The sequence below is a fragment of the Falco naumanni genome, chromosome 4 (genome assembly GCF_017639655.2).
Source record: "Falco naumanni isolate bFalNau1 chromosome 4, bFalNau1.pat, whole genome shotgun sequence".
In the NCBI taxonomy this organism is placed as follows: domain Eukaryota; kingdom Metazoa; phylum Chordata; class Aves; order Falconiformes; family Falconidae; genus Falco; species Falco naumanni.
The window spans coordinates 111046411-111073758 of record NC_054057.1 but is presented as its reverse complement, the minus strand read 5'-3'; the positions used below and the strand labels follow the sequence as shown (position 1 = coordinate 111073758).

The window sequence follows — 27348 nt, the reverse complement described above, 5'->3', positions numbered from 1 at the left end:
ATAACTAAGAAAAATACATCTGTTGTCAGTAGGTGTGAATTTGAGTTTCTTAGAAATATGTAGGAGTTGATTAGTATGAAAACCTTGGAAACAAATGGGTTACATTTTTTTGTTTACTTGCAAGTTTCAGGTATTAAGTCAATGCAGGGGGGTGAGTCAAACACTGGTCTAAGATTAATCATGGAAATCCCAGTGCTTGAGACTTGGTTGCATTGAATTGGTGCACCTTGTAGACAACGTACTACAGATGTGATTATTAATATTATTGAATTTAGCTACATTTAGACATGTTCAACACTAGCGTGGATCTTTGCAGAATGTGATAAAACACAGGTAATTCCTCGTTACCACATCTACCTGTAGAGGGAGAGATTTAATTGTATTGGTTCATTTGTAGATGTATCCACATGTATAAGGATGCAGTACATTTCTTCTGGAATACTTTACTTGTCAAATATTTGTGGACCTGGTGTCAGATTAAGTGATGTGGCTTTCTAGTAAATCTGCAATGACCATTAATGATGGGAGAATTTCAAAAGTTTAGGTGTGACGTGAAGAATCCAGAGACTTATCAAAACCATTTTGGTTTAGAAGTAGGAATCAAAATATTGTAGTAACTGTTTTTTCTGTAGCAGCCTTTATCCCTGAAAGAATTAAGAGCCCAAAAGTCAATAAAGCAATATACTGTGGTACTGATGTAGCTTAAAAATGGGAGTAATCAATCTGTCCTGGCAATTTGGTTGGTATTTCTTCCGAATGTATCAAGATACTTCTTCCAAAAATTCCCTTTTAGGCATTTATTGATACTCTGATAGAAAATGAAGACAAGATTTGATTTGATTTTCAAATAATCACTTTATAATCAAAAGCCAGGACATTTTGTGTTGGTTCACTTTTTGAGAGGTATAATCAATGGAGTACCATTTTTTTTCTCCAGAAACTTTATTTAGCTGAAGAAAGGTGAAGAAAAAATATGCTAAAAATATGCTAAACTTCTTAAGATCTCAGTATCCCTAGAGAAGTTCTACTTACAAGAACAGTTGTTAGTTTTACTATTTTAATTTTCAGATCAGCTTGGAATCTGAAGTTAAAGGTGTCATTTCTGCTGGATGCATAATTAACAGCACTTGAACTAATTCAAACAGAATGTTTCAATCTAAAATTGTCGGTAGCATGTGTTGTCTGAGTTGTGTTGGGGGAAGTCATTACATCCCCCATCCACCTCCCCATTCCCCCACTCCCTCTACCTCCAAACACAGTTTTGGTCTCTTCAAAAGTAGTTGTGAAGTTTGCTAAAAATTTTAGAATATTAAATGTTTCACAAAGTATTAGTATCTGTGGTCTTCTGGTGTGGAAAAATCTGTGGGAACATAGGAAGTTTGGGTTCAGTCCTCTGTTCTACTTAATTTGAGAATTAAACATAAGTCTCTCAGCTATCTACAGAATATTCAATTATTAGTCTATAGAATTATTTTCATACTTTCTTTTGCCGACCACTAACTATATGGTATCTTTGAGGGTTTTTTCCCTACAAAGTAGAACAGTTTCAAATTGAGAGACTAAAGTCATACCTTTATGGTCTGCATAATCAGGTGTAGACCTCAGCTGGCAAAGAGAAGTGCAGTTTGGTATTTTCGCCCCACTGCTGGCCACTGATTAGTGCTGCTGGCAGAAAGGAGCAGCAGGTAGCATAGAAAAGCCCCCCCTTCGGTAGCATAGATTCGTGCTAAGCTAAAATTGCTGGGTAATTGCAGACAAATGGTGCAGTTTGAGCGATGTAAAGCTAAGATGCTTATCTAACAGCTAGGTAATATTGAAAAAGGCAGCGCTCTGTGGAGCTCTGGGAATAGGCTTTTGCTGCTCCATTTGTGCTGTGCTGCCGCTTCTATGACCGTGCCATATGGATATAGGGGGAGTTAAACTACCAAAAAGAAAGAAAAACAGTGGTTTTCTCCCCCCCCCCCCCCCCCAATGGACTTATTGTTTATCTTGCAGAATATATACAGGGTCAACAAATTATATATTTTAGTTTAATAACAGTATAGTCATCCAGTACTCAGCATAAATTTACAATTGAGAAATGTACATAAAGAAATGCAAATTGATCTAATGCCAACACCGTACAAAAACGGCAATTTCATTACCAAATTTTTTACACCAAATGTGTGTAAAGAAAAAAAAAAAAAACCAAACAAAAAAGAAAATTCTAGGTCTTCATACAACATTCGAAAATTCAGCACCTGTAACGTAGTTTGTGAATAAATGGTGGTCATATTCCAAAATGGAAGGTTTCACTGAAGAAGCTCACTGTTGACCTCTTACAAAAATACCTTTTCAACTCAATTGTCTCTGCTCATCCCCATCACTGTGGTTAAGAGATAAGGAGGGAGTTATTCCTAAAACAGACAAGTAATTTGCTGGAAATAGATTTTTAGATCAACACATTTGATTACAAGGAGAAATCAAGCTGAGCTAGTGCACTTTGTGCAACACAGGTCTATGCTCTCTGCAAGAGACATGGTTAAAATCAGCAAACAATCATGCTCTGTAGCAGCTGAGACATCCAGATGGTCTCAGTTTATCCCTCATTAAAACACATTTCAGTGTTCCAATCTTTAGATAAAGATAGGCTTGAATAGCTGTGGCAAGGCCCATATCCTAAAAGAAAGGTCACAGGCATTTAGACAGTTACAGAACACACATCTGGGAGTGCAGCGGATCGGTGGGGTGCCAGCCTGCGGGCGGGCAGGGTGGAGCGGCACGCTGGAGAGCCCACCTCCGGGTCCCTCCAGCACTGTGTGCAGTACCCTCCTGCCTGTCTTGCGTTGATGTGAGTGGGCATCAAACTGAAGTTCTGACTTTTTGCTTTTCTGCCAACGTCAGGGCGTTCTGGTTTCGATGACAGCCTAAGACGTGACATTACCTATTTAATTTCTTGCAAGCAAAAGCAGCACTGCAGCACGATGCTCAAAGCGAGCGCTGCAGCACGTGTAGCCTTGCATTACTGGTGCTCGTAGTGGGCTGGAGAGTGCCTGCGGAGGGTTCGTCTGCACCTTCCCCTTCTGCCATTACTTAAGGAGCTGACAGAAGAGGAGCAGCTGAACAATTCGATCCCTGTGTCAGATGGCCACAGAGTGCCATGATACTCATTTCTAACTTTCCATCTTCCCTCATTTGCTGGGGAGTTAATGAGGACCCCAGTTGTGTTGAAATGTTGAGTATCTGCTGAAGGGCTTTGTTGGATAGGAGTCTATGTATCCTGTAGCTAATTAAGTAATTAATTAGTCTATTATGTATTGATGACCGGCAAGAGATTGCTGAGAATGATTCAGAACCTACAAGTAAATTCTTACAGTTTTTATTTCCTGTATTTTGATAACTTATTACTGCTCTGTACCCATGAAAAATAGTATAGAGTTAGAAAGTATTCTTAGAGAAAATTCCTATTTCTTACGTATTCTCTTAATTTTTTCCCCATCTATGCAGATAGCTAATGTAGTTTCAGAGATGCAGAGTGGGAAGATTAATCTCTTTTCCCCCTTGCAGCTCCTAAAGAAAGTTACAGCTTTATAGTTTCGAAAGAGAACATTTTATTTTTAAGTTGCTATTTATAGAACAGAAAATTAAAAGCCCATCACAGTTAAGATGAGATCCCGATTGAACTTGAGAAGGAAGAAGCTATTTAATAAAAGTAGCAGGCACGATGATGGCTTTAAAATAAATCTGTGTGTTAATAGCTAAATTATGAGGCGATAATTTGATGGTTATTTAAAAACATGTTTGTAGGAGGATTTTTAGGATGACCCCATAGATAATGTGTGGTTGTTAGTATGTCCTGTCCTACTGCTTGTATTTTTTGGCTAATTGTATGATTTTAAGGTTGGGCAGCAACATTCTACATAGCTGTGATCACTTTTTATCCATCAATTGATGTCTGCTGCTGTTTTATCAGCTTATTTTTCTGAGCCACCAGCTAGGATAATGTGCTTGAGGGAAAATTATACCCTACATCAGTGGTTTCGTTACAGCATGTTGTACATTATTGGTAATTTGAATGCACCCAGATAAAAATAGAAAGGTTAAGTAGTTTTCCAAATGTTGCTGCTGTGAACAGAAAAAGAGTAGTGTCTGTACCATATACATTTTTGAGGGAAGTGATTTTTTCCCCCCCTTTCAAAACCGTTTGCTAAAATTAATGCTTTCCTTAAAGCTGAATTATAAAGAACAGTTTGCTTTTGAAATTTCTCTCCCCAAATTCTTTTTATTCTTTCTGATGAATTTTGAGGATTAATGAGCCTGGTACTTGTGAACTTTTGTATACATATGCAGGCCTGGAAAGTGCTTTCCCGTGGGACAGGTGGTGTGTTTTTTTGCCAGTGAGGAGTTGCAGTCAAATGGTGCTGATTGTCCTCTGCAACCATCTCCTCAGTCTGTCAACCCTAATACGGTGGGTTTAGTTCACTCCTTTGTTTTTCTTCCAGTGGTGTTAAATGTTTCTGATCTTTCTCAGATGTCTGCAGTAGAAAAGGATTCTTTTTTGTGGCTGAGATGATTATACAGTGTGTATCTACAATTTCTGTAACATTGGAGTTTGTAATTTCTTTTCCAAAACACCTTCTTGATTCTCTGTATATGGGAATGATCTGTGTAGGGAGCATCTAGCAAAAATTTGGCATTTTGATAGAGTTGACTGAAGTACATATACTTTTAATCCTTTGTCAATGTCCCATTTAAAATCACTGCAGAATATCATTGTATGTCTTTCAGCTAATGCCCACTGAGATTTAAAACCTCCTTTTTGGCTGCTCTCTTTCTTAAGAGTGACCTTGGCTGACAGCTTCTATTGTACAACTGAGGCCTGCGGGGATTTTTCTTTTTTCTCTCTCATCCTTTCACATGGATTTATGTGGTGCTGACTTATCTCTCCAGTAGCTCTGCTTCTATTTCATTGCGGTTAAGATGTTCGTAGTTATAAATCACTGTGGAGAACATATGTTTATATTTGATTTTCTTATAGATTAAAAATTTCATGGTAGATGTTAGATTCTATCTTGTATTTTTACTTCCCTTTCTTTTTCTCTGATTAGAGAGAAGAATAATCACATGTGGTTTTCATGGCAGGTGATAGAAATAAATCAGCTAATGACCTGCCAGGCAAGCTAGGAGAGACGTAGGGGTTCTTCGCCTTGCTTTCGGGTGGGGGATGGACGGGGTGACTGTTTGCTGTCTTCCAGCTCTTGAAAACCTGGAAAGAGGCTCTAACCAGGTTAATCAATATTTCCTGCAAAATCTGTGCATGTTCACAGCTGAGGCTGTTTGCATTTGAAGCTGGAATTCAAAGCTGTCAAGGTTTGGGTCTATTTTTAGTAGCAAAGATAGGTAATTTAATCTTTTTAAAGAGAAATTTGATAAAGCTGAGCATTTTGGTGGGACTGTAAAATTATTTACATGGATGTTTTTTAAGCACAATGCAAACATATGCTTTTGAAGAAAGGTAGCTTTTGTCTTCTACCATATAACTTGTTTTCCATAGGATGTAGCAAGGCTAAAGGATTATTTTTATTTAACCCTGGTGCTTGCATAACTGTGCACTGAGAGTTCAGTGGCATAAAGGAGATTTAAACAGATGTGAAGTTTTATAGGAACTTAATTCTAATATGTATACGAGTGGTGTTAAAATACTGGTAGCTTCATTTTTCAGTAATTTATAACCTCTTGAAGTTTGATTTTAAATTTGTTATACTTTTGCATGCTGCTTTTGAATTCTGAGGCATATCTGACTATGTTTAGGCATGCAATGTAACATACAGGCATGCAGCAGGGTAGGCTTGTTTCTTATACATTTTAGTTAACTGATCTCAAGGGGTAGGTAAGGCAGTTAGATAATTTATTTTGACATAGTTCCTTATGAAATTTAGAGGTATGAACAAAACGAAAGAAAGAATGCAGTGGTATTGTCAGTAGTGTAATAGGAATTGTCTTGTATTTCCTTACCAAGTACTGTAAAAGATAGAGAGGAACTGTGCAAAATGATCAGGTAAGTCAAAAGGAGGTGAAAAGCTCTCATTAGACATCAAGACGACAAAGAACAAGCCATGTCCAGTGTAGAACAGTCATTTTCTCCTCTGCAGAGGAGCACTGCTTCGGTTTGGGGTACTCGACTGTAGAAGATGAATGGCAATTGCACGGCATGCAAAGCAAGCGTCTGACGTAAGGGCTGTGTACAGAGATCAGCCAGGGGTGCAGTGAGGAATACAGGACACTGCTGTTTGCACATGTGTGTGAGGAGGGCACAAGGAAGGCATGGATCGTTCCATTGCAGGTGCCTGATGTAACTAGATAGGAAGCAGGATGAGCTTATGAGAAAACTTTTATAACTTGTGTGTTTTTTACAGATCTGTATTTTGCTGCTGGGAAGCAGTGGTGTCATGCTGGAGTAGACCGCTTGGTCTGTCTGAGACTGGCATCTGTTGGATTTCTGTGTCCTGTTCAATGAGATGTGTTGTCTAAAAGCTATTTGCTTAAAAATCCTGTCTAACGAAATTAAAATATTCAGGATGGCTAATATCCTTGTACTGTCTATAACCATCTTGTGGTTCTATCCAGACAAAATGGAAATGGTCACTTGCCTTGAAATACACAGGTAATAACAACAACAAAGTCTGTCTTTGATGGTCCTTATAGCATCAAACACAGCTGTTAATTATAAATTGGTCTCTTTGCTCTCAAAGAACTGCATCCTATCGCAAGAACAAAATAGTCTAATCTTATGTAAAAATCCCTTTTGGCTTTTTTTTTTTTTTTTTTTTTTTTTTTTTTTTTAAGAAATGCAAAAGTTCTTTTTACTGTTAACAAAAAGAAAATATATGTTTGTTCAGAAAAGTAGATGATAGCATGCAGTTTTCTTTTACAGCCTTTATGGGAATAGTGCATATGAAAAATTTGTGCATTCCAGTTCCACTCGTGTATCTTTCTATTCACGCATTAAACAACAATGTATTGCATTTTTTATAACAACCAGATGATTTTCTTTAATAGTTTGTGCTCTTCTTGTTTCATTATTGTGCTTGTATTTATTTTGTGTGGAAGCTGGATTTTCTGAATCTCGTTAACAGCCAATGGTGCTGCACTAAAAGCTTCAGTAGTACTTTCATGGCTTTGTATCATTACTTAATTGTATAATAAGATGCCTCTGATAGTGAAACCAAGGTGGCAGAAGATAGAGGTGCAAACACAGGCTGCAATCTAAGTCTGCGGTGGGTTTTTTGTACTTGATTTTTGTAATTTTTTTTTTTCCCCCTGGGCCAGCTGTTTGTCATGGAGAACTGTATCATGCTCCAGCATTTCATCTGCTGAACAGTCATATGCCAACTGCTGACTGACATTAACGATGTCTGACTTCAGCTGCCACTGTGTTTTCTTGTACTTCACACTGGCTGGCCCTGCTGCTGGCAAAGGATTTTTTTTTTCTCTCTCTTGGTAACCCCTGAAAAATATAAGGAGGGAGTACCTCCCCCTGCAAAAATGGGTTTTTCTGCTACCAGTTTCGAAGCTGGTCTTGGGTATAAGACATTATTGTATGAAAGAGGCTGAAATAGAGCATTTTTATCTAAATACAGCAATTGATGATTAGAGTTTGGTACGGCTGTGCTGTGGCTTTCCTGTCTTTTGGTTAAAGGTCTGTTAATATGCTCTGATTTTCTTCTTTTCAAGAGTGACATCGCCAACAGGAGGCAACCAACCCTTTTCACTGCTGATGTTTTGTTGATTTATATGATAGATACTGACAGAAGAACAGAGAAAACAGCATAGCAAGTCCTGCGTTTTTTTGTTTTTATTTTTCCTGAATGGTTTCTTTGGGTTGCTGTGGAGAATTTCAAACTTCTTTCTTAGGGATGTGAGTGTCAACACTGATCATACTACAGTAGTTTGGAATTAGATGTTAAAATAGGAAAGATCTTTGCTATGAAAAACGCTTGGATTTAATCTCCATACATTGTATGTGTTGCAAAGTATTTCCAGTAGGTTCTAGAAGAAACTGTGATACTTCCTAAGTAATCATCCATATCAGGAATACTGCTATTTAAATAGGGGTTTTCAGTAAAATAGTTAGCTGCTGGGAGTTTAACATGCTGGATGTAATTCCTATCTTCTTTTCCTTTCAAGAAACACTAACTTTTCATCAGGTACAAACCCCATTGACCTGTATACCGTGTTTGCTGACAAAGGTTCAGTTTTTATTCTGGTTTCATAGTTGTGGCTGGACCGGAGGTAACGCAGTGCCAAGTGACCAGGCAAGGTTTGGTTCGAGCCCGTCAACCTCCAGAGTTCAGAACACACAACAAGATACATTTTTGCTGCAGCCCACCAGTTATGGATTTCCTTGGGTTTTATTCTCTCTGTTATCCTATAGATCCGTACTTATGAAAACCATGATACCCATCAACTTTTTAGTAAAAGTAATCCATCAAAATTATATTTCACATTAAGTGCTCTTCGACTGTGCTTCCTCTGAAGTATAGATGTGCTCTCCGGAAAGGCCTCCATTTATCTCCAGCTTATTTTAAAAATGAAATTCTGGTCTTTTAAGTATTTGAGATCACTGTCATGACAAAATTCTAGCTGGTACTGGAAATATTTCTGCTACCATTGAAGAACTCTCAGAACAGTTAGTGGGTTGAAGCAGCCCCAAAGGTAGGTGTTGGGAGGGCAGAGGGATAACGTGATATACTTTCAGATGATGGTGTTCTGAAATTTAACAGGCCAGAGAAGGATTATGAGTAGAAATTGCAGTTGACCGATTAAAAAGCAGATAGGTGGTTCAGCCACAGGTAAGATTTTCTTCATTACTTTCAATTTTTAAGACAAGAAGTACCTGTGAAATGTTGTTCAGAATCTGTGGAAGGAAGGTAAAATGTGGTTAAGATATCTCCTGGTAAGGACACATGTATGACAGTTTCTACCGTAGTATTAAAACTTCAAGTTACTACTCCGGTATGAAGATTAGATAGAGAAACCAGTTAGTCTTTGTATGATGAAGCAATTAATAATGGACTAAAAAAATAAAATAAAGAACTAAATCCAGTGTCCCTTCTGAACACAGACTGCACAAAATTCCAAAAGTTTTTGGTAGTGTGGGGCAGAGTAGGACTATCAGCTTTATTTAATCAGTCTGTATCAAGTTGAAAATCCTATTTGTTGTAAGGAGTTAGATAACCTATTTCTTTTAAGATGTTCTGGAGAATTTGCTGATTAAAATGAGATATAATCGGATACAAGGCACATAGACTGTAAAAGTGGAGACTTCTCAAAATCCCTTGAAATCGTGTGCTCCGAACAGGTATCTTCTCGATGGTAAAGGTCACACGGTAATTCAAATTCTAGATTTAAGAAAGCTCGTGATATGTAAAATGCATGAACAAAAGACAGATGTAGAATTCCCAGTCTTTTTAGTGTTTATGTTTCAATAATGTGCTTTTAATGAAGCAAAGTAAATACCTGCACTGGAGTCTGGTGAGTTTAGGCTTTTTTTTGTACAGTATTTTTCGTCCTTCTCCCTTGGGTTGATACTATAATGGCCTATAGCATAACACTAATTTTAGCAAAAGAAAAAAAAAAAACCAAACAAGGAAGGGGGGAAGGGTCGGGTAGGGGGGAAGCAAGCACCTTAGCCCTCTTGAAGAATTTCTGAAAATTTTGTCCTGGAGATGATGCTGATGAGCTTGTACCTGATCAGTAGATCTGTCTACCACATCACTGGATAATGCATCTTTTGTGTATTTGCTGCTGGTGAAAGCCTTTTTTTTCTTTTTTTTTCTTTTTTTTTCCCCTCTCCCCCTCTCTCCTGCTGCCCTCCTCAAGCTCTGTAACTGATGCAGTAAGCTGTGCTGGATCCTGGGGCTGTGCTGGGATATGTGCCTTAGCTGGTCAGTTACTGCGTTTAGAGCATTTAACTTACATTTCTTTCACATCTACGTACTTTAACGATATCTGAATATCTGAAGTCTGAATATCCATAGCTTTTTTCCAGCTGTGTTTTCAATTAAATTGATAACATAGTTTGGAAGTTGGCCTTCCTTGGAGCAGCTGTGTTGTGTTTAGTCTCTGTATAAAATCAATGCAGCTACACATGAAAACAAAATTTTCTAAAGCTTACATAGGTGTAGAATGGGTGTTTGTTCAGTGCCAAAAGTACAACCCCAAAGAGTAGGAATATATGTTGTGTAGGAAGGTAAAGAATAAAAGAAACCCAGTAATTGCTTTGCACTGTGGAATTGATGTCTTGGGAGAATAAATAGCTAATGAAAAATAACCTTTCATTTTGTCACTGAAAGCAAAACAAAATAAATTCATGTTAATAGTTGCAAGAAATGAGAGAAGGTTCTTAAAACTTGTGGCTAGTACAGACTTTCCTTGAAAAACCTCTTTGCAGAGGAGATCCCTTTTCAGTCAGCAGGTCGGGCTGCGCAGGGCGCCGTGCCCCTGGCGCCGCTAGCCCCTGGGCTCAGCAGGCGCTGGTGGTGCTGCATGACAAAGCCAGGAGTGTTTCCTAACTCGGACAATTGCTCAGTGATGAGCAATAATAAACATGATTTGGTTTCTTATTGCAGTCTGTCTACTAACAACATTCATAAAGAGTGAAATTCTGGCGTCAGAGGAGGGAGGATGTCATCTGCAGGACCCGATCCAATCCCCCAGAAGTCACTGGTAGAGTCATTTCATTGACTTTAATGGGACTGAATTGATCCCTTTAATAGTAGCGTTGTTCCTGTCAGTAGTTCATTTGGCTTTGCTGTAACCATTTACATGAGTAATGGTGGAACACAGGCTTTGTATCAAATTGTAGACTGAATAACTGTACACTGTAACAGGGTACTGGAGGTAATGTTATTTCACAACTGTTTTAAGTTTCCATCAATATACTGGTACAACATGGGAAAAGAGGTTCAGCAAATTTGTGAGAGTTTGATTCTGTTTGGTAGAAGTCCTAAGTAAATTGGCTTATTGTACAACGGAAATTAATTTGCCCCATTAATAAAGATTTATTTTGTGACAGTGCCTTTTTGGCCTTCAAATAATCAACAGTATCTTACAGGAGGCATGGAATAATTTTTATTTCTCCTACCTGATAACAAAAGTGGTACAAGAAGTCCAAGCTGACTGGAGGTGTGGATTCATACTGAAAGGACTGAAACAGTTGTTACTTTAGGGATTATGGTGGATAGTTGCCTGTGATTTTTTTTTCCTTTTTTTTAAAAAAAAACCACAAAACAACACCTCACCAACCAACAACTTTTTCATTTTGTAATATTTTTAAAATAATACCTTAACTTTATTGTCTTTATGTCATCATAGGGTCGGCGGAAATATATTTCTGTCTAGGAACTGAATGAAGCATTGTAGAAGAAATCCTAATATTTTGTAGATGGAATGTACAGATGTCTCATTCCTGTGTGCTCATCATGAATGGATTATATATGAGTTAATGCAACTTGAAATTCATTAAGAAATGTAGTGATGAAGTCAGGAATATTTTTAGACAACACTCAGCTACAAAGTTCAGTTTCTCCTTCTTTATCTACTCTTGACTTCCAGATACTCAACAAAAATTTCACACTTGTGAAGGTGCCAACCTGGTTTTATTCAAATGGTGTTTTCCCTTAGTTCCCTCTGCACCTTGTGCATTCCTGATAATTAAGCTTTGAAGTCAGTTGTGAGTTTGAGCATCTTTGGACGTTTTTGCTTAGCTTCGTTGGCTGTTTGGATAAACAATCCATTGCTCGTTCTGGTCCGCAAAGATTATATTCACAAATGGATGGACATTTTGGCTTTGACATGAAAAGAACAAGAAACTGTAAAAGGTGGTACAACTGGGCCATGCTTGATTTATTTTGTGCATCTGGAGACTTCTGCAGAGCAGGTTATGGTTTTCTTTCTCAAATGCTTTCACCTTGCAAAGATCTGCCATGTATTTTTCATCCTCTGCAATATGTTGTCAGCCTGTTGCTACCCACACATCAGAGTCCGATGAACCGTAGTCTCAAGAAACCCTCTTGAAAGATTTTGCTTGGATTCGAGGGAAAATTCCCTTAAATCTGCTTCCAATCCTATTTTATCAAGAAATGGTATCTCTAATGCAATGAATATAGATGAATCTGGTTAAACACCTACTACTTACTGACGTGTGACACTTCCAGCAGTTTCTTCCCTCTGCCCTTACTTTGGGGGTTCTCTGTAGGTCCCAAGGACCAGCTAGCAATATCTACAGCCAAATGATAGTCCAAGGGAGACAGTAATGCTACATACAGAAGGGTGGGAACCGCTAATTGCCTTAGTTTAATTCAGGGGGAACCAGACCTTCATGCCTTCTTCCCAGTTGCATGATGAGTGGATGCAACTTGGGCTTTGCTGATCTCTCTGCCCTGACTGTGCCTCTGCCAGCTCATTAAGAAGTGATTACCTTTTCATCCTTCCTCCTGTAATGCAAGAAATTCTTTCATCATCCGATTTTGAGATTGGACTTAGTATGATCTTAGATGACAGTTTAGAGAAAACAGTCAAATTATGAATGTATCCTGTATTTCTGAAGTCGTCATGAATCTGTTATTTTTCCAGAACTTTAAGGACTGTGAAATGCAAGTCTTGTGATTCTGGTCTGGTGAAACCTGGTTTGTTACCTTGCTACTAATTTTTCTGCCAATAGAATTCCAAGTGAAATCAAATATCAGAATACATACCTACTTGGAAATCACTCTAGGGCACTGTGAAAATATTTACAGGCTTCCAAGATGAGACTTTTCCTGATTAGGGAAATCAAATAATAGTTTTCCCAGCAGACCTGGGATGAGTAGTTAGCTCATCCAAATTGCCTCTGTTTTAATTGGCATGCATTTCCTTTAAGGAGGTAGAAGATGAAAAATATTTGACTTGGGCTCTACAGGAATGGACGCCTGTTGCCCAAGACACAGCCACTCTGGAAAAAACCCACCAACCAACAAATAATCCAAGTTTGTAGTGTGTTTGTACAACATGAATCCATGACATCTTTGACAGACAAAATCCCAGACCAAGGTGAAGACTTATATTCTGACTTTTTAATGAGAAAAATAAGGATGGTATTTTACTCAGTTTTTCTAGTATGTGAAGTCTTTTGCTACCTGAAGTGAATCTAGGTGGGCTGCTGTTTTGTCTTTTTGTCCCCAGCACGCTGTTTTCAAGCTGTATTTTAAGAATTTTTTTACCCAAATTTCTTCATTCTAAAGCTTGTTTCAGAAGCATTGTTAAGAATAAATAAAAAGAAACAACCTTCACTAAAAGCTACTGCTTTTGTGTGGAAGGATAATGTAACATTGTGTATGAAATTAGTTTTTCAGTTACTGGAGTTTTTTATTTCTCTTCTGCTGACCATGTCTGTGGAGGACTGGTTTCCCCGTATGTCGGCACAGGAATGGTGAGACCAAATATGTGTAACTGAGGAGAAAATGACTGTGTGCTAGGATGGTGTCAAAAGCTGTGCTCTCAGGATTTGAGGATGATGGCTCTTTGTGCCTGGGAGGCATCTGATTATAAGTTAAAAGCCCTGAAGCACACAGTAGGTGATTGTTGTTGGATTGAAAGAGATTGAGTGAACCTTGGGTTAAAGAAGTTGAGAAATTTTGGCCTGGAGGCCCTGAGGGAACTCAGGGCTCCTCTGAAAAGAAAAGGAGAAGTCCTTGAGATCTCCTGGCTATTTCCCACCCCCAGTGCAACACACCTCCTGCTGCTGAAACCTGTGGTTTTGTTCAGTCTCGTTGCCTTTGACCACTGGAGATGTTATTCCCCAGGTAGCTTAGGCCATGGCTGTGGGATTCAAATGCTGTGGGGTATCCTTTGTGAACTAGTTCTGCAGACTTGCCCTATAACGAGTGGAAGCAGGCATCCTGAGTACGAAATTCCATTCACCTCATTTAGATGTCCATATTAGAAAGAGATCAGTCTCAGTTTAGAAGGTCTTAGTTTTCTTCAGCATGTCTGGACCTGCAGCTCCTATGAGGCAAAAGGTATGGTAGTCCGAGGTAGGTCTGAGTCAGATTGGCGAGGGTGATACTGGTCCTGAATAATGTCAGTCAGTCATTTTGATTGAAAATATACGGGTGTCATCTGGTTTTTCATAATCAGGATCTCTTGGTAGCTGACCTATCCTATATTTACATCTGGAAAATAGCAGTGTTTTGAGTGTGTCTTGTAAAATAATCCCTTCCCTAACCACCTCCCCCCAGAAACCAGCAAATAACCCCCCCGCACCCAAACCTAGTGGGATACTTGGATTTCTCACAGAGGAGACTTCGAGTTTCACCCACATCTAGTAACTCTGTTTTGGAGATGCAAAGCCTGTGGCCCCGCTGATGGGGGAATAGTGCCATATGCCAGTCTCAAGTTTTCTGTTTCTTGGCTTTTGTTAAAGGAATATTGACCACTCGGGAAGGGTGAGGCGGTTGTGTCAGTCATGCTAACCTGGTGTGTGCCCTGGCACGGTTTCTGGACTTTTCATAAAAGAGATTCAAGGATCAAATGAAGCCCGCATATCTTGTTCCATGGGATTAGAGAGATGCATTATCTGTGAATAATGTTAGCCATGCTTTGTGCTTTCTGTATTTTACCATCTGCCTTTCAAAAACGTGAGACGGTGTTTCCCTGGTGGTGTAACATTAGGTGAATCATGAAGAGCGCGAACTCCAAGTGATTTGTTTTTAAAGCACTGAAGGAAGTGTAAACTTCATATTTGTTGTTTATTGATTAATATTTAATTGAAGGTGAAATTAAAAATTAAGCAGGCAAATGACTCATGCTAAAAAGCAACAACACTGTCTTGCTGCGGCTGACAAATGACAATGAATTTTGTAAGAATAGAAGCAAATATATTAATATGTAGTGATGGCACAGTAAGTCAAAAGAGATGCTTTGATTGAGGGTGCTGGACACGTCCCACAGAAAAATCATGTGGAAAACATCTTTGACACTGATTTTAATGAAATGGGTAGCTGCTTCTCCTCAGAAAATACTGATTGTCTTTTCGCTGTGGTGTTACGGAATTTTTTGGGTTTGGTTGTTTTGGGTTTTTTGGTGTCGTGTTGTCTGTGCCCCCGTCCTGTCCCGTCCCCCGTGTCCCTCCCCCCCCCCCCCCATGTTTATTTTATTAGAGGAATAGTTAAAAAGCCCACAGGGCTAGCAAAGCCCTATAAATCCTGTGTGAGGTGAATGGTGTTGTGGGGTTTTTTTAACATCATGCCTGGATTAGACGCCCACTGTTCAGAATTTTGACATGTACTTATCTTAGGAATAGATTCTTTTTTGCCCAATGGAAGTAAATAGCAGGCTATTATTTTAGCTATTTAGGATTATTGATGCCTCATTTTTCCACAGCATTTTTCTGGGTGTTCTTTTTCATAATTAAATCAGAGTCTCCTTTCTGATGTGGCTGTCAGCAGGAACTTACAGATGAAACCATGAAAAGCCTGAAACGCTGATTTCAGGGAAGGAGGGGGCATATCAGTGGAGCTTGTGGTGATTCAGTGCCTTTTGGGTTGCTCTGTTTTACTGGACATCTGTGGCTTTTCTGTCCTGCAGTTTATTCCAAAATAATGCTACGGGCTGATGTTACTTCTACTTAGAATACTGATCCATCATGTTTAAAAATAGATAAAAGCAATAGTGAGTAAGGTCTTTTCTGCATGCTATGCATACGGAATTATCTAGAAATGAAGGGATACTGTCTGGAGTGCAAGCATGGAAGGTTGAGTGTTGTTGACAGAGCAAAATACTCCTCCTCAGCTATTCCTTGGCAAATAAAGACCCTCTTTAATTACTGCTTCCAGTTTCTCTCTATTGCTCACTGTAAGCTACATTTAGTGCTGAAATTTTTCTCTTCTCATGAACTTGAAAAGCAATATATGAAATGAAGGTTGGCAGAAGTTCTTAGCACTTGAATAGATATCTAAATAGGATGGGTAGAAGAAACATGGAGCAGTTGACTGCTATTTTAATTGCATTCTGTAATATTGTAGTGAAACTTTGGTATGTCGTGTCGTCCCGTCCCCCCCCCCCCCCCCCCTTTTTTTTTTTCTTTTTCCACCTCCACAAAAATCAAATGAACGTCAAGTTTTTTGTCTGTAGAAGAGAGGGCTGGTAGAGGTTCAATTTGTCTAATTCTGCAAGGTATATTTGACTGCTCCAAAACAGATAATGTCACTGTGGGCAGAGGAATTAATGCATACAGTGGGCCTGATCCTTCTTGCATGCAGAGCAATGGCAATGCAGTTGCATCAGTGGAAATACCAAGCCTACACGTTATGTTAACTGTACGTGGGTGGCATATTAAAATTGTTGCACAAATATAGGTTTGGGACTTGAGGCACTTTGTGATCATCTTTATGTGTGTACTCATTTCCACTGTGTATTACTGTACCTAAAAAGTTCAAAAGACGCACTTTGACTGTGACAGGTTTGTCAGTCATTAGGATGGTGGTGTACTCTCTTAAAGATCTTCTTTATTATGAGACCTATAGATTAGACCATGCACGCGCACTAACCCTCTTGAGGCAAGAAAGAAAACTTTAATCTCTGTTAAAACTCTCTGTGCCAAATATAATAGCTGGTTTCAGCAGTATTTAAACCAACTTCATTAGAATATGGGAAGGGGAAACAGGTTTTTAAGGCTGGTTTTAGCAAGTAATCAACTCTCTCCCAGATAGTCCAAATGTGACTTGTTCAACACTGCACATGAGGGAAAAAAAAAAAAAAAGGAAAAAAAGACAAAAAAAGGAAAAAGACACACCCCCCCCCCTCCGCGTACACGCGTATCTGTGTGTGTCCGCGTGTACTGGCTCGGTGCTTGCCCGTTTGCCGCAGCCAGGGCGAAGCTGGGCTCCCGGCGCTGGGCTCCCGGGCACTGCGGAGGGAAGGCCGCCCAGCAGCTGCCTTGGGTGAGGCGGCTCCGGCTGTTCAAACCAAGCCACTCCTGTGTTTCATCTCTTTTTGGGGTCTGCTTACTTTCACAGAAGGCAAGGCTGCAAGATGTAATGTATTTAAATGTATTCTGAATTTGTAATGGTGGCTCTGGTTTTTCCACCAGTCCTTGCACTGAAAAACAGTTTTCCTTTAACCCGTTATGAAATCTAATGTTCAACTGATTTTTGTTACCTTCTAGGCTTTATAAGAGAGTCTTTGTTCTTGTCAGATGAAAGATTGATGTGGCTGTATGAACCAGAGCATATACTGGAGGTGCATCTAGCATGCTGGACTAATCGCTTACTTATTAATATTCATAAGCCATCTCATTTAGCGGGTGCTCTTGGGACTTGATTAAAGTAAGCAACACTGCTATTGGTGCTGCAGCTGTAGAGAGCTTTATCTAAGACAGAGCTAGTGTTATCCTTGTTGTCGATGCTAGCTCTGCCTACCTGCAGCATTTGACAGGACACCTCCACAGTGTTTCTGCATAACTTTTCTTAAATAACAAGTCCACCTGCAATGACAGAGAGAATAGATTTGTGATCGCCTTTGTAAAGCGTTATCGCTCACTCTTGTAATTAGTCCTTTCTCTTTGTTCCCAGAGGTCCAGAGGAAGAAATGACCATGTAGATTCTACAGCTTGGATGCAGCATAATGGGAAATGGTGAATGGAGCGGAGCTGGTCTGCAGCCTTGAAAGCAGCTGTTCTGCGGACCACTAGTGAGTCAGGGACACCTTGCACGCCAGAGGCACCCTCCACGTCGCTCACCGGACACACGCTGGATTCTTTTTAATTTCTTAGATTGGAATTCAAAATTCCTTTCCTTCAATTTTTAAACAGTTTTAAGATTGTATCAACTATAACGAGTGGAGCAATATAATCAGCAACAATGGGTGACATGACAAATAGTGATTTTTATTCTAAGAACCAAAGAAATGAGGCCAACCATGCAGGAGAATTTGGGTGCACACTCCAGGAACTGCGCTCCCTCATGGAACTTCGAGGAACAGAAGCAGTAGTAAAAATTAAAGAGACATATGGGGAAACAGAGGGGCTCTGCAGACGTCTGAAGACATCACCAACAGAAGGTAAGCATATTGCCCTTCAGCTGAATCAGGGGACTTTGTGTAAGCGCTCTCGCTCTCCGGATAATGAAAGAAAGAGGTTTTGTTTCAGACCTTGAGCACAATTCTCATGGTGTTGCCATTATTCCCAACAATAATAAAACTAGAGTCTTCAGAGAAAGAAGATAAAACCAGGCTAGCTATAGCTAAAGCTAGCATGAGAATAAAAGGAGAGCTGTTTATTCAAGTAGCTAAATGCATTAATTCTTCCTTAAAAGGCAGACCAAAAAATCAGCATCTCTTTTATGGCATTATAAAGAGGCTTTATCATATATGCTCATGGGGTAAGAAGGTGAAGACTAGTTGCTTCAGTATTTAGACATCTGGAGAGTATGAAATGACCTTTTGAGATACATATTACATTGCTTTGTAGATCAATATGTAATATACAAACATTGTAGTTACTAATATGGACTTACTGTATTACCAGAGACAGTTTTGGATAAGTTACCAATAGGTGACTGTATCAATGTTTTTATTAGTTGGACTTTTTTTGTGTGCATAATTAAACTACTTAATTTCTTATGTTTAACAGTGCCAATCATAACCTTTCAATATCTGTTCTTCTGAGTGTTTTTGGAGTTCTCTACCCGATCATCAGTCATTAGTCTAGTTTTCAACACTCATGCCAAATATTTTCCCATAAAACACTGACAATGGTGGGATGTTTCCCTCTCCTCATTCAATTTTCCTGTTCACCAATTCTTTCTCTTTTAGTGCAAGTAACATTCTATTTAATTCAAAGAATTCCATTTTCATCTCCAAGGAATATTAACACTCTTGGAAATTATACAGTCTTGGAGTCTATAATATTTCTAGTCTTGAATTACTGGTATAATCATAAACATGTCAATTGTAGCGTCACGTTGTGTGATGATATAAATTACACTAGATGAAGAGTCCCAGAGGAGCAGCTGTCAATGCCTGGTCTTCAAGTAAATTCGTGGTCCTGCACTTCATCATATACAGTCTCAGTATTGTGTAAGCATTATAAACTATAAAGCTATGAACAGCACCTTTCCAGGAAAGGATTTTTAAGCTAATTCTGTATTAAAATGAGCAGCCAACCTCAATAGTGCTTCAGCATTCATGTGTGCCATCTGCTATTCTACAATAACTGGTGACAAATGGAACATTTTTATAACAGATCTCTCCCATTTTCTAGTCTTACCCCAATATCTGATCCTTCTGACAGGACCTCTTTTCCTACCTGGAGATTGCTCCCAGTAGGAGCGCTGACTTAGAAAAATGAGACCTTTGCCACTTGCCTGGAACTTCCAGATGTCCATCAGCCTTTGTGAGTGGCCTAATAGCTATTGCACATGACAGAATCAACTCTTCAGAGAAAATGCAGCAAGTCTGACATATCCCTGACACATCTGGGGGATTCCAGACCAGAAGTGCAGGACCTCTGTATTTACATGACAGAATAAACACTAACTCGTAAATATCCCGCTACAGATTCAGCATCTTAAATGTCCCTCAGCAGTTTATAGAATGTCAAAGCTGAAGTCTCAGTCTGGGTGAGCCAAGATCACTTCGGTGACTTCAGTAAAGTTATGCCAACTCATTCGGGCGGTTATCCGGTCAACGTGAACTTCAAAGGAGTTGTTAATTTTATTATCTGTTCAATTTGTGACATCAGGGAAACTTAATTCCTCATATCGGAACAGAGCGTATGGATCCAACTAGTGTGGCATGCTGACTCCAGCAGTAATCTATATCTGATACTGACGATAAGGTAACTTTCCTCTAAGCCTTACGTGCACTTCATCACTTGTGCATTAGGGAAAAACATTTCCAGCTTCAAGTGGCAATCAGCATAGCCTTGGAATCATGAAGAGACTGCTGGCTTTTAATTTTAAATTAGATCACATAATAGGAATTCCCAGTCACACTAAGTCTTCATCTAATTTTTAATTGTTTTGCTTGGAAAAGTAATTTTAAGAGGGAATCTCTCTGAAATATGTCATGTCAAACTCAGAAATTTTCATTTGAGAGAAATTATCCATAAGAATTCACTAGAAAAACTTCAAAGGTTTATGTCAAATGTAAGCATATGGTTAGATATAAGCCCTTAGCCATTGCTTTTCTTCTATCCAAGCACAGTAAATAGAATTAAAATACAGTGAAGAGGATATTCTTGCAGATATGACTATTCTTAGAGGAAAGAAATGATAGTTTCTACTATGGAAATGGAATTTTAATGTCAAGTAGACATGGTTTACAAATAAATTATTGACATACATAGTAGAGGCTCCCATAGAGTTTTATCTTTTGTTATTTGCAACGAACTATGGATCCCCCATGGAAAATCTTTGTGAAATCCCGTAACGTGCCATTATGCCAGAATCACTTGTCCAACCTGCATGTTTTTTGGTGAAGCTTGGTTACTGAACTTCCATTATTTTTTACAGTTTGTAGTGCTGCACATTTTAAACAGTTCTGTGAGGAACAACAGAATAACCATTACTGCAGGGCACTACTTTCAATAAACCAGATGTACTCTAGCTCAGCGAGAGCTTCCAGTGAATACGAATGAAATGGCAAAAAGGTCTTGACTGTAGAATTTGGTTCTTCCCAGGCTTGTAAGCTCTTTCAGAATTTATTTTCATAAAGTCTTTGTCATTTTGTGGGGTATGGCTTAAGTACTTAGTGTAACAGGCAGGAACATTATGATTTGTTAAAATGTGGTCTACTCTGAACTCACTGGCTTACCCAATATTTAGAAAATAAGAAGTAGCAATTAGCTCAGCAATTCATTTCCTTCCCATGTTAATATTTGATATACCACCTATGGACTGGTAGAATCAATCACTTACACTAAAAGTGCCTTTTTGAAGCTGTTTTAAAGGCCTTGAACTTCTCAAGGTAAGACATTTTATGCATAACTCAAATGTTATTTACGCTGTTGTGAAGATACGCTTACCAGTGCTTTCTGAACTCATGTATTAATTCAGTGTGGAGCTTTACAAGTCTGCTGAATGTTGAGTAGAATAATATTTGCATGCTGAATGAATTCATAATTTTATCATGGATTACAAGGCTTCAGTCTGTTCTTTAAATTTTCTTTGATCGCTTTTCTAGCTATAGATGCAGTGTGGATCCCAGCTCTCAGTTATGCCGAAGGGATTTCCTGCACTAAAGTGATTATATTATAATGAAAAGCTACTATTTAAGTGCTCATAAAAAGAACCTCCCCAAAATCTATGGAAATACTTTATATGAAAAAATACAAGTATGTGTCTCCTTGAAATTTCTTTAAAAATATTTTTATTCAGATTAGTTTCACTTTCATTATTCTAGTAATACAGAAACTAAGCAAGCTCTAGCTCTCTGTCATTTTGCACAACAATGCAAAATCCCCCACTGGGCAGAGCCGTGATGACAGTTGTATAATTTTCCATGCAATCCGAGTCTCTGAGGCCCACTGGAGCATTAGCGATACCTTATAAAGGACAGCTGGTAAAATGTGATGAGTTAGTTGGATGAATACCAAATGAGACTGGAATCCACTCCTTTCAATACCAAATTGTATTTTATCTACAATTTTATGTATTATGGACCAATTTATAGCAAGTTTTTCAACTACATTCCCTTCACGTTACAGAAATGTTTATTCCTTATAAAAATATGTTAGTGAATTAGCTTCCATGATCTCTTGCTTAAAATACTTAGATACAGTAATTTCCAATGTGCATGAAAAGCGTAGCTGTGTATAATGATGCTTCTTTTATTCTTACATATAGAAAAACCTTTCCCCACAGCGATATCTGTGCGATCAGGCCTGAAACAGCAGCTCCAAAAGATGTTACGCGTTGGAGATAATGTTACAGCACTATAGGAGAAATTTTTCTGTTGGTGTTTAGGGGATGCCCGATAGGCTAAGTTTCTAGAAATGGTCTGGTGGAGTGCAAGAATATTTCGGGCGTGATATTATTACATGAACAGTGGAACCTACTTCTAATATGACAAATGCAAGTTTTGGGGCTTTTTAGCTGTAGTTCTCTTAGGTTACTATAAAAAGGCTTCATGGCAAGAGAAAGTATCAGTTAGCAGTTAAATGATAATATTTCTAGTGTAGAAGTTGACATTTTAATCATCATAAGTTACTTTCTTTTCGAAAGCGTGTTTGTTATACAGGAGATACGGAGTGAGTATCAATTAAGCCAGCATTGTAGGTGTATTTATTTTCCATTATTAAAATCTAAAAATCCTTTCTCAATTTTAACTATGAGGTAAAAGATGAAGACCAAATACAAGAAAAAATAACCAGTTGCTTGCAGTACTCACTAGTTTTGATTCCTCAAGCTTGCCTCCATAAAAGTACATCTTTAATAATGTAATATCTGTTTTGAAGCCAATCTTGCTAGTACATACGGATTTCTGTTAGGTGTACCACTACGTTGTTGTATGTGAAATTAGATACAGATATGTCAAGATTTTAGAAACAAATTGAGAAAAGAATGAAAGATATTTGATTCAGACAAATATAAGTTTAAAATAGAAATAGAAAATAATGGATTGCCAGAGAATGAAATCTATAAAACCTCACTGTCAAAAACAGATGATGCAATAAAAGAATTTATAATAGCATCATTTTAGCTGTTGCTAAAAGAACACACTTAATCATGCATAAACCATCCAATGTTACATATATAAGTCCATGATTTTCTAATTTTTTCTTTTTTTAAATTCAAGGTTAGGATGAATATTACTTTACTCATTAAATGATTTCTTTTAAAAGCTTTTTAAAAGATTTCTTTTAAAAGCTTTTATGTTGCCAGCTCTCCTGAAGTAGATTTTAAGAATTTTGTTGTGAGGCTGAGTTGAAGTACTTTGGAAATCTCCAAAGCAGCATCTTAAAAGCACTGTAAGAGGAAAGCCGCTCGTCCTGTCTCCAGACTGCCATGCTGTCCGATTCCTCGGCCTTATTCGTGGTGTCAAAACATGACTTGTAGTTCAGGCCCATTTGTCAGCACACCCAGGCCAGGAGCCAAACTCCCAAATACACGTCTAGTCCTTCCTTGTACATGTTTTCTCTGTATGGAAGGGTTTGTTTAAGCAATGAAAACAGCCTTCCCCATGGAAAAAGCCTTCAGTATTGTCAGGTGTTACAGGAAAGAGGGGAGGAATTCATTTCGTTAGGATAATTCTGCATGCATATATATATATATATATATGTGTATATATATATATATATAATTACAGCTGAATTTACTACAGCTGCCTGCTTTGTTAACCTTAAATTTAACTTATGTTAAATTCAGTTGGAGCAAACTTAGAGAATTTTTCAAATTCTGGTTTTCAAATCAGGTTAGGTGTGCTGAGTTCCACAGAAGAAACAAAGCCAATGGGATACTTATTCTGCAGCTGTTACACAGACTTACTATATGCCTAGACCAGTAGCCTGCAACAAATCAGGAAGAACATCAGTAACACCCAAATGTACTGAGAGAAAAAAAATAAAGGGATTTTTAATGCAAAACCACTTTCACCTGAAAATACTAAAGTGACTTCCCCAGCTGATGGTGGCAGGAGCTTTGTGATACCCTGCCTTTTCAACACATTCTTCCTACCTTGAATGGGAAAAAACCCACCATCAGACTTCTAGCTGGTATTTCACGTGGTGAATTCACGCAGCCTGGTGTGGTTGAGCTGGTAAGAAGGTGTGATAACCTGACGTGTTTCTGTGCAGGTTTGTTTCCTCTGCTGACCTGCTCCGGGCCCCGCACGCCCCACAGCGCTGCCTGTTCCTGGGGAGCTGCGCTCCGCGCAGTGACTGACCCCACCGCTGGCAGGCTGGTCAGGTGGGAAGGGAGGGGGGTTCCTGATGCTCCTTCTTTTTGAAATGCCTGTTGCAGTGGCTGGACCCCTGGCAGGTGCCACAGATGGATTTGTACTGCCTTTGCCTCTGGGGGCATGCCTCCGCCGGCGGAGTGGGACGCACGGGAAAGGACGGCGGTGAGCCCTGGGCCACCGTCGGCACTCGGGGCTCCTCCTGCCCCTGCTCGCCCAGTGCAGAGAAATGAGCTGAAGCAATTACTGTTTATCTGGCTCTTTGCAGCTCTGTGCTGTGGGGAAATGCTGGGTCAGACCCAAGTTCACATTAAACACCATTGTCATAGTTGGTCTTTCAAGATTATGAACAGATGGAAAAAATCTAGGCAAGATGGTTGTGTGTTAATAACTCATGTGAGGCAAGGAGATCTGTTTTGGCATACAGTGCTGTCTCAAAGTCCTATATAACATGCCTGTTAAAGCTGTAATACTTGGCTTTAGCGAGGTTGAAGCTGGCTCTTAAATGTCTGTGTTTCGATGGGTGTATCAGCACAGTGCCATGCAGATGGACTGTCTCAGGGATTTCTGCGTCACGCTCCCGGGACCCACGCAGGCTCAAGGGTCAGACAAAATGGTTCTATACCTTTGACATTCCTGCTGTACACGGTATGATATATAGCCATAAAATAATACCTGCATGTTTAATGATTTGAGAAGAGTGCATGGAGCATTTTTGGCGACTGCAGTTATTTTTCTTATCTAATATTTCCATTGTTTATGTAATGGAACAGCAAACATTCTTCCAAAGGTTACCCAAACATAAGCATCTCAAATGAATGGCTTAGATTTTTCTAAGTGATAAGTACAATTTCATTCTTGTTTTGTTTCTGGGTTTTGGCATGTCGTGCCACTTGCTGATTTACTTCGGCTTTGTTCATTTACTTGTAGAAAACAAGAGAAATATTGCATGATGCATTTTCCCCATGAAGGTTTTAAATAGATATAAGCTGGATCATCTGCTCCTTTGAGAATCCTAGATGGTTTGCAAAGAGCTTCTCTATGTGTAACCAGCATTGCTTCAAAGTAAGGTTAGGAAAGGAAGAAAGCAAGTATCTTCTGCCTGTTGTATTAGGTAGCATCAGAGATTTTCTGAGGCCAGTGCTGATTTATTTATGTGGTTACCCAGGAGGACATGTTCTTTTCAATGATTATCTTACTTTAGCAGTTGCAACATTTTTAGAAGGGAGGCTATTTCCATGCAAACTGAATTCCCCTTCCCTTTAAGACAGTACATTAAATAGATGAGTACCATGTTTACTGGCTGCACACATAGATTCTGCTGTTGCACCTCTGATTTAGATGAAAGAATAATAAAGGCGTGAGATTTTGCACCTGTTTTGCACAGCTCTAATGTTTGTTCATTGTAATTAACTCAATTACAACTACAATGTGTTGTTAAGTCAAAAGAAAGGCTGGCCCAGCAACTTTAAGTAAGTCCTTCCCTTTCCAAAGAGGTTATCGTAGGTTAACTTTCACTGTAACGTATTGTGCCACAGGTTTCTCCTTGATCTAAACACAAGGATGCAATACAGTATGTCATTCCCTTTTTGCAAAATAATAAGTGACGGAAAGTGTCGCCATTATACGGTGCAGCTGATAAATGCGTGATCCCATTCTTAGAAAGAGTGGTTTGAGTTTGTTGGCATAACTAGCTCATTTATTGTGTGAAAAAAGATGAGGCCAGTTCTTTAACATAATAGCAACAGTGTACATAATGATAGGGAAAGTAATTTTTAGATTTCATAAACTCTGGCAGTTACATCAATTGTTGAAAATGCGAAGTAGGATTACGTTAGTGGTGCTCCCTCAGAAAAGGACAGCGAGGCCTTTGCTTGGAAGATCAAAAAGACATTCTGTTGTGTGCGCTTTCATGTGCGTATATCAAAGTGGCTTCTGTGCTGGGAAGGGAAAAGCTCACGTTTTATCAGTCACGGCAAAGAAAGACTTGAAGGGAGGAAAGAAGTGTGGAGCTGCGGCTGAGCAATGTTGCAGCCTTTCCTTTGCAGAGCACGCCTGTTTTCTGTGGAGCCTATGTAAGAGTAACAGTACTGCAGAGGAAAAAGAAAAAAATAAATCACGTAATGAATACCTTGCTTCTATTGTATTGCAGGGCTTAGAAATCCATAAATATACATAGTGTGTCAGCCTTGAGTGAGAGCTGATTTATCTTCATTTTGTTCTTGTTTTGAGAAAGCTGCAGGAAGAAAGCAAAGTCCATTATACCAAATGAATAATCCAATCGATGTAGCCGGTTTGCCCTTGATGAAATTAAGCTTTGTCTTTGCACTGTATCGGAGAGAGTGAAGGGGGATTTTTGCCTTATTTTGCCAGTGTGCTATATGAAAGCAAGCAGTTGACGTGCAGTGGGTTTATTCTTTTGTGATTGCCCCTGCTAGAGGAAATGTAAGAGCACAGCTCTTAATCCGTTGTCTTTGCTGATGTGTACAGGGGTGCAAAAAATGCTCCCTTTACAAGGCCACCTTAAAATTGAAAGATAAAGCAATGACCTGCATCTCTACTAGCCATTTCCAACCTTTTTGCTGTCACTGCTAGCAGCAATGCTGTTTCTGGCTGAGCCACGGGAACTGGAAAACTTAATACTAAAATCTGTATAAGGATCATCCATGGATTGGACAGATGATGACAATGCTATTCCTCACAATAACTGAAACTTTAAAATGGTCTTTTATTCAATATTGCATTGTCACTTTTTCATGAAAGATGATTATGTTGTTTGTTGAAAGAGAAAAAGGGGTTTGGATAAAACGGGGTAGTGGCTTTCAATATGCAAATCTAAGTTCAGTAGCCTTGCAAGTGGAATTAGCATGACTGAATGATTGGTCATTTTTCTTCTGATGATAACTGATATGAACAGACTGGTGATAAGAGCAGTGCCAGGTGCAGCAATGATTTCCTGCCTCCTGTCCCCTTTTGCAATTGCTACTTACCCTTCAAACCTAAACTGATCACATTTACTGTTTCCATCATTTTTCCATGAAGTCAAAGGTTGATGGTGTTTGACACGCCTGTTATTTGTAAAGGTGAGGTGAGCAGAAAATAAAGCCAAAGATCTATTCTTGGCAGTCAAGTCAATGTGCTTCCAAGACAAACATAACTGCATTTCCTCAATACTGCTTTCTTTTAATGTGCTGCTTTCATAGTTTCTGACTTGCCTTCTAAGTGTCTCTAGAAATTATTTCTACCCTGTTTCCAGTAATTTTTCCCCACATCTATCTAGGTGTTCTAGAAAATATGCTTGTAGTTGCAGGTCCTGAAAGGTGTTAAGTACAAAGAAGGCCTCCCCAAACATCTTGAAAAATTGATAATCGCCTCTGACATAAAGAACGTATTTTCACTGATAATATATGACATAGTTTGGCATAGCTTGCAGCG

General features: G+C 38.9%; 1 protein-coding gene across 13 annotated transcripts in view; it reads left to right on the top strand.

The window, feature by feature from the left end:
• The window catches only part of ATP2B2 (ATPase plasma membrane Ca2+ transporting 2), a 432794-nt gene that overhangs the window by 229205 nt on the left and 176241 nt on the right, over positions 1 to 27348 (top strand). For 12 of the 13 annotated variants that reach the window (XR_005827588.1, XR_005827589.1, XM_040592327.1 and 9 more), the window contains one exon: positions 17594 to 18078. Coding sequence is in view for 11 of the 13 variants with exons in the window: in XM_040592327.1 (XP_040448261.1) it covers positions 17880 to 18078 (199 nt within the window). In the remaining 2 variants the exon portion in view is untranslated. Of the gene's footprint in view, positions 1 to 17591; positions 18079 to 27348 lie in introns of all 13 variants that reach the window. The other variant, XM_040592315.1, reaches the window with a different exon arrangement.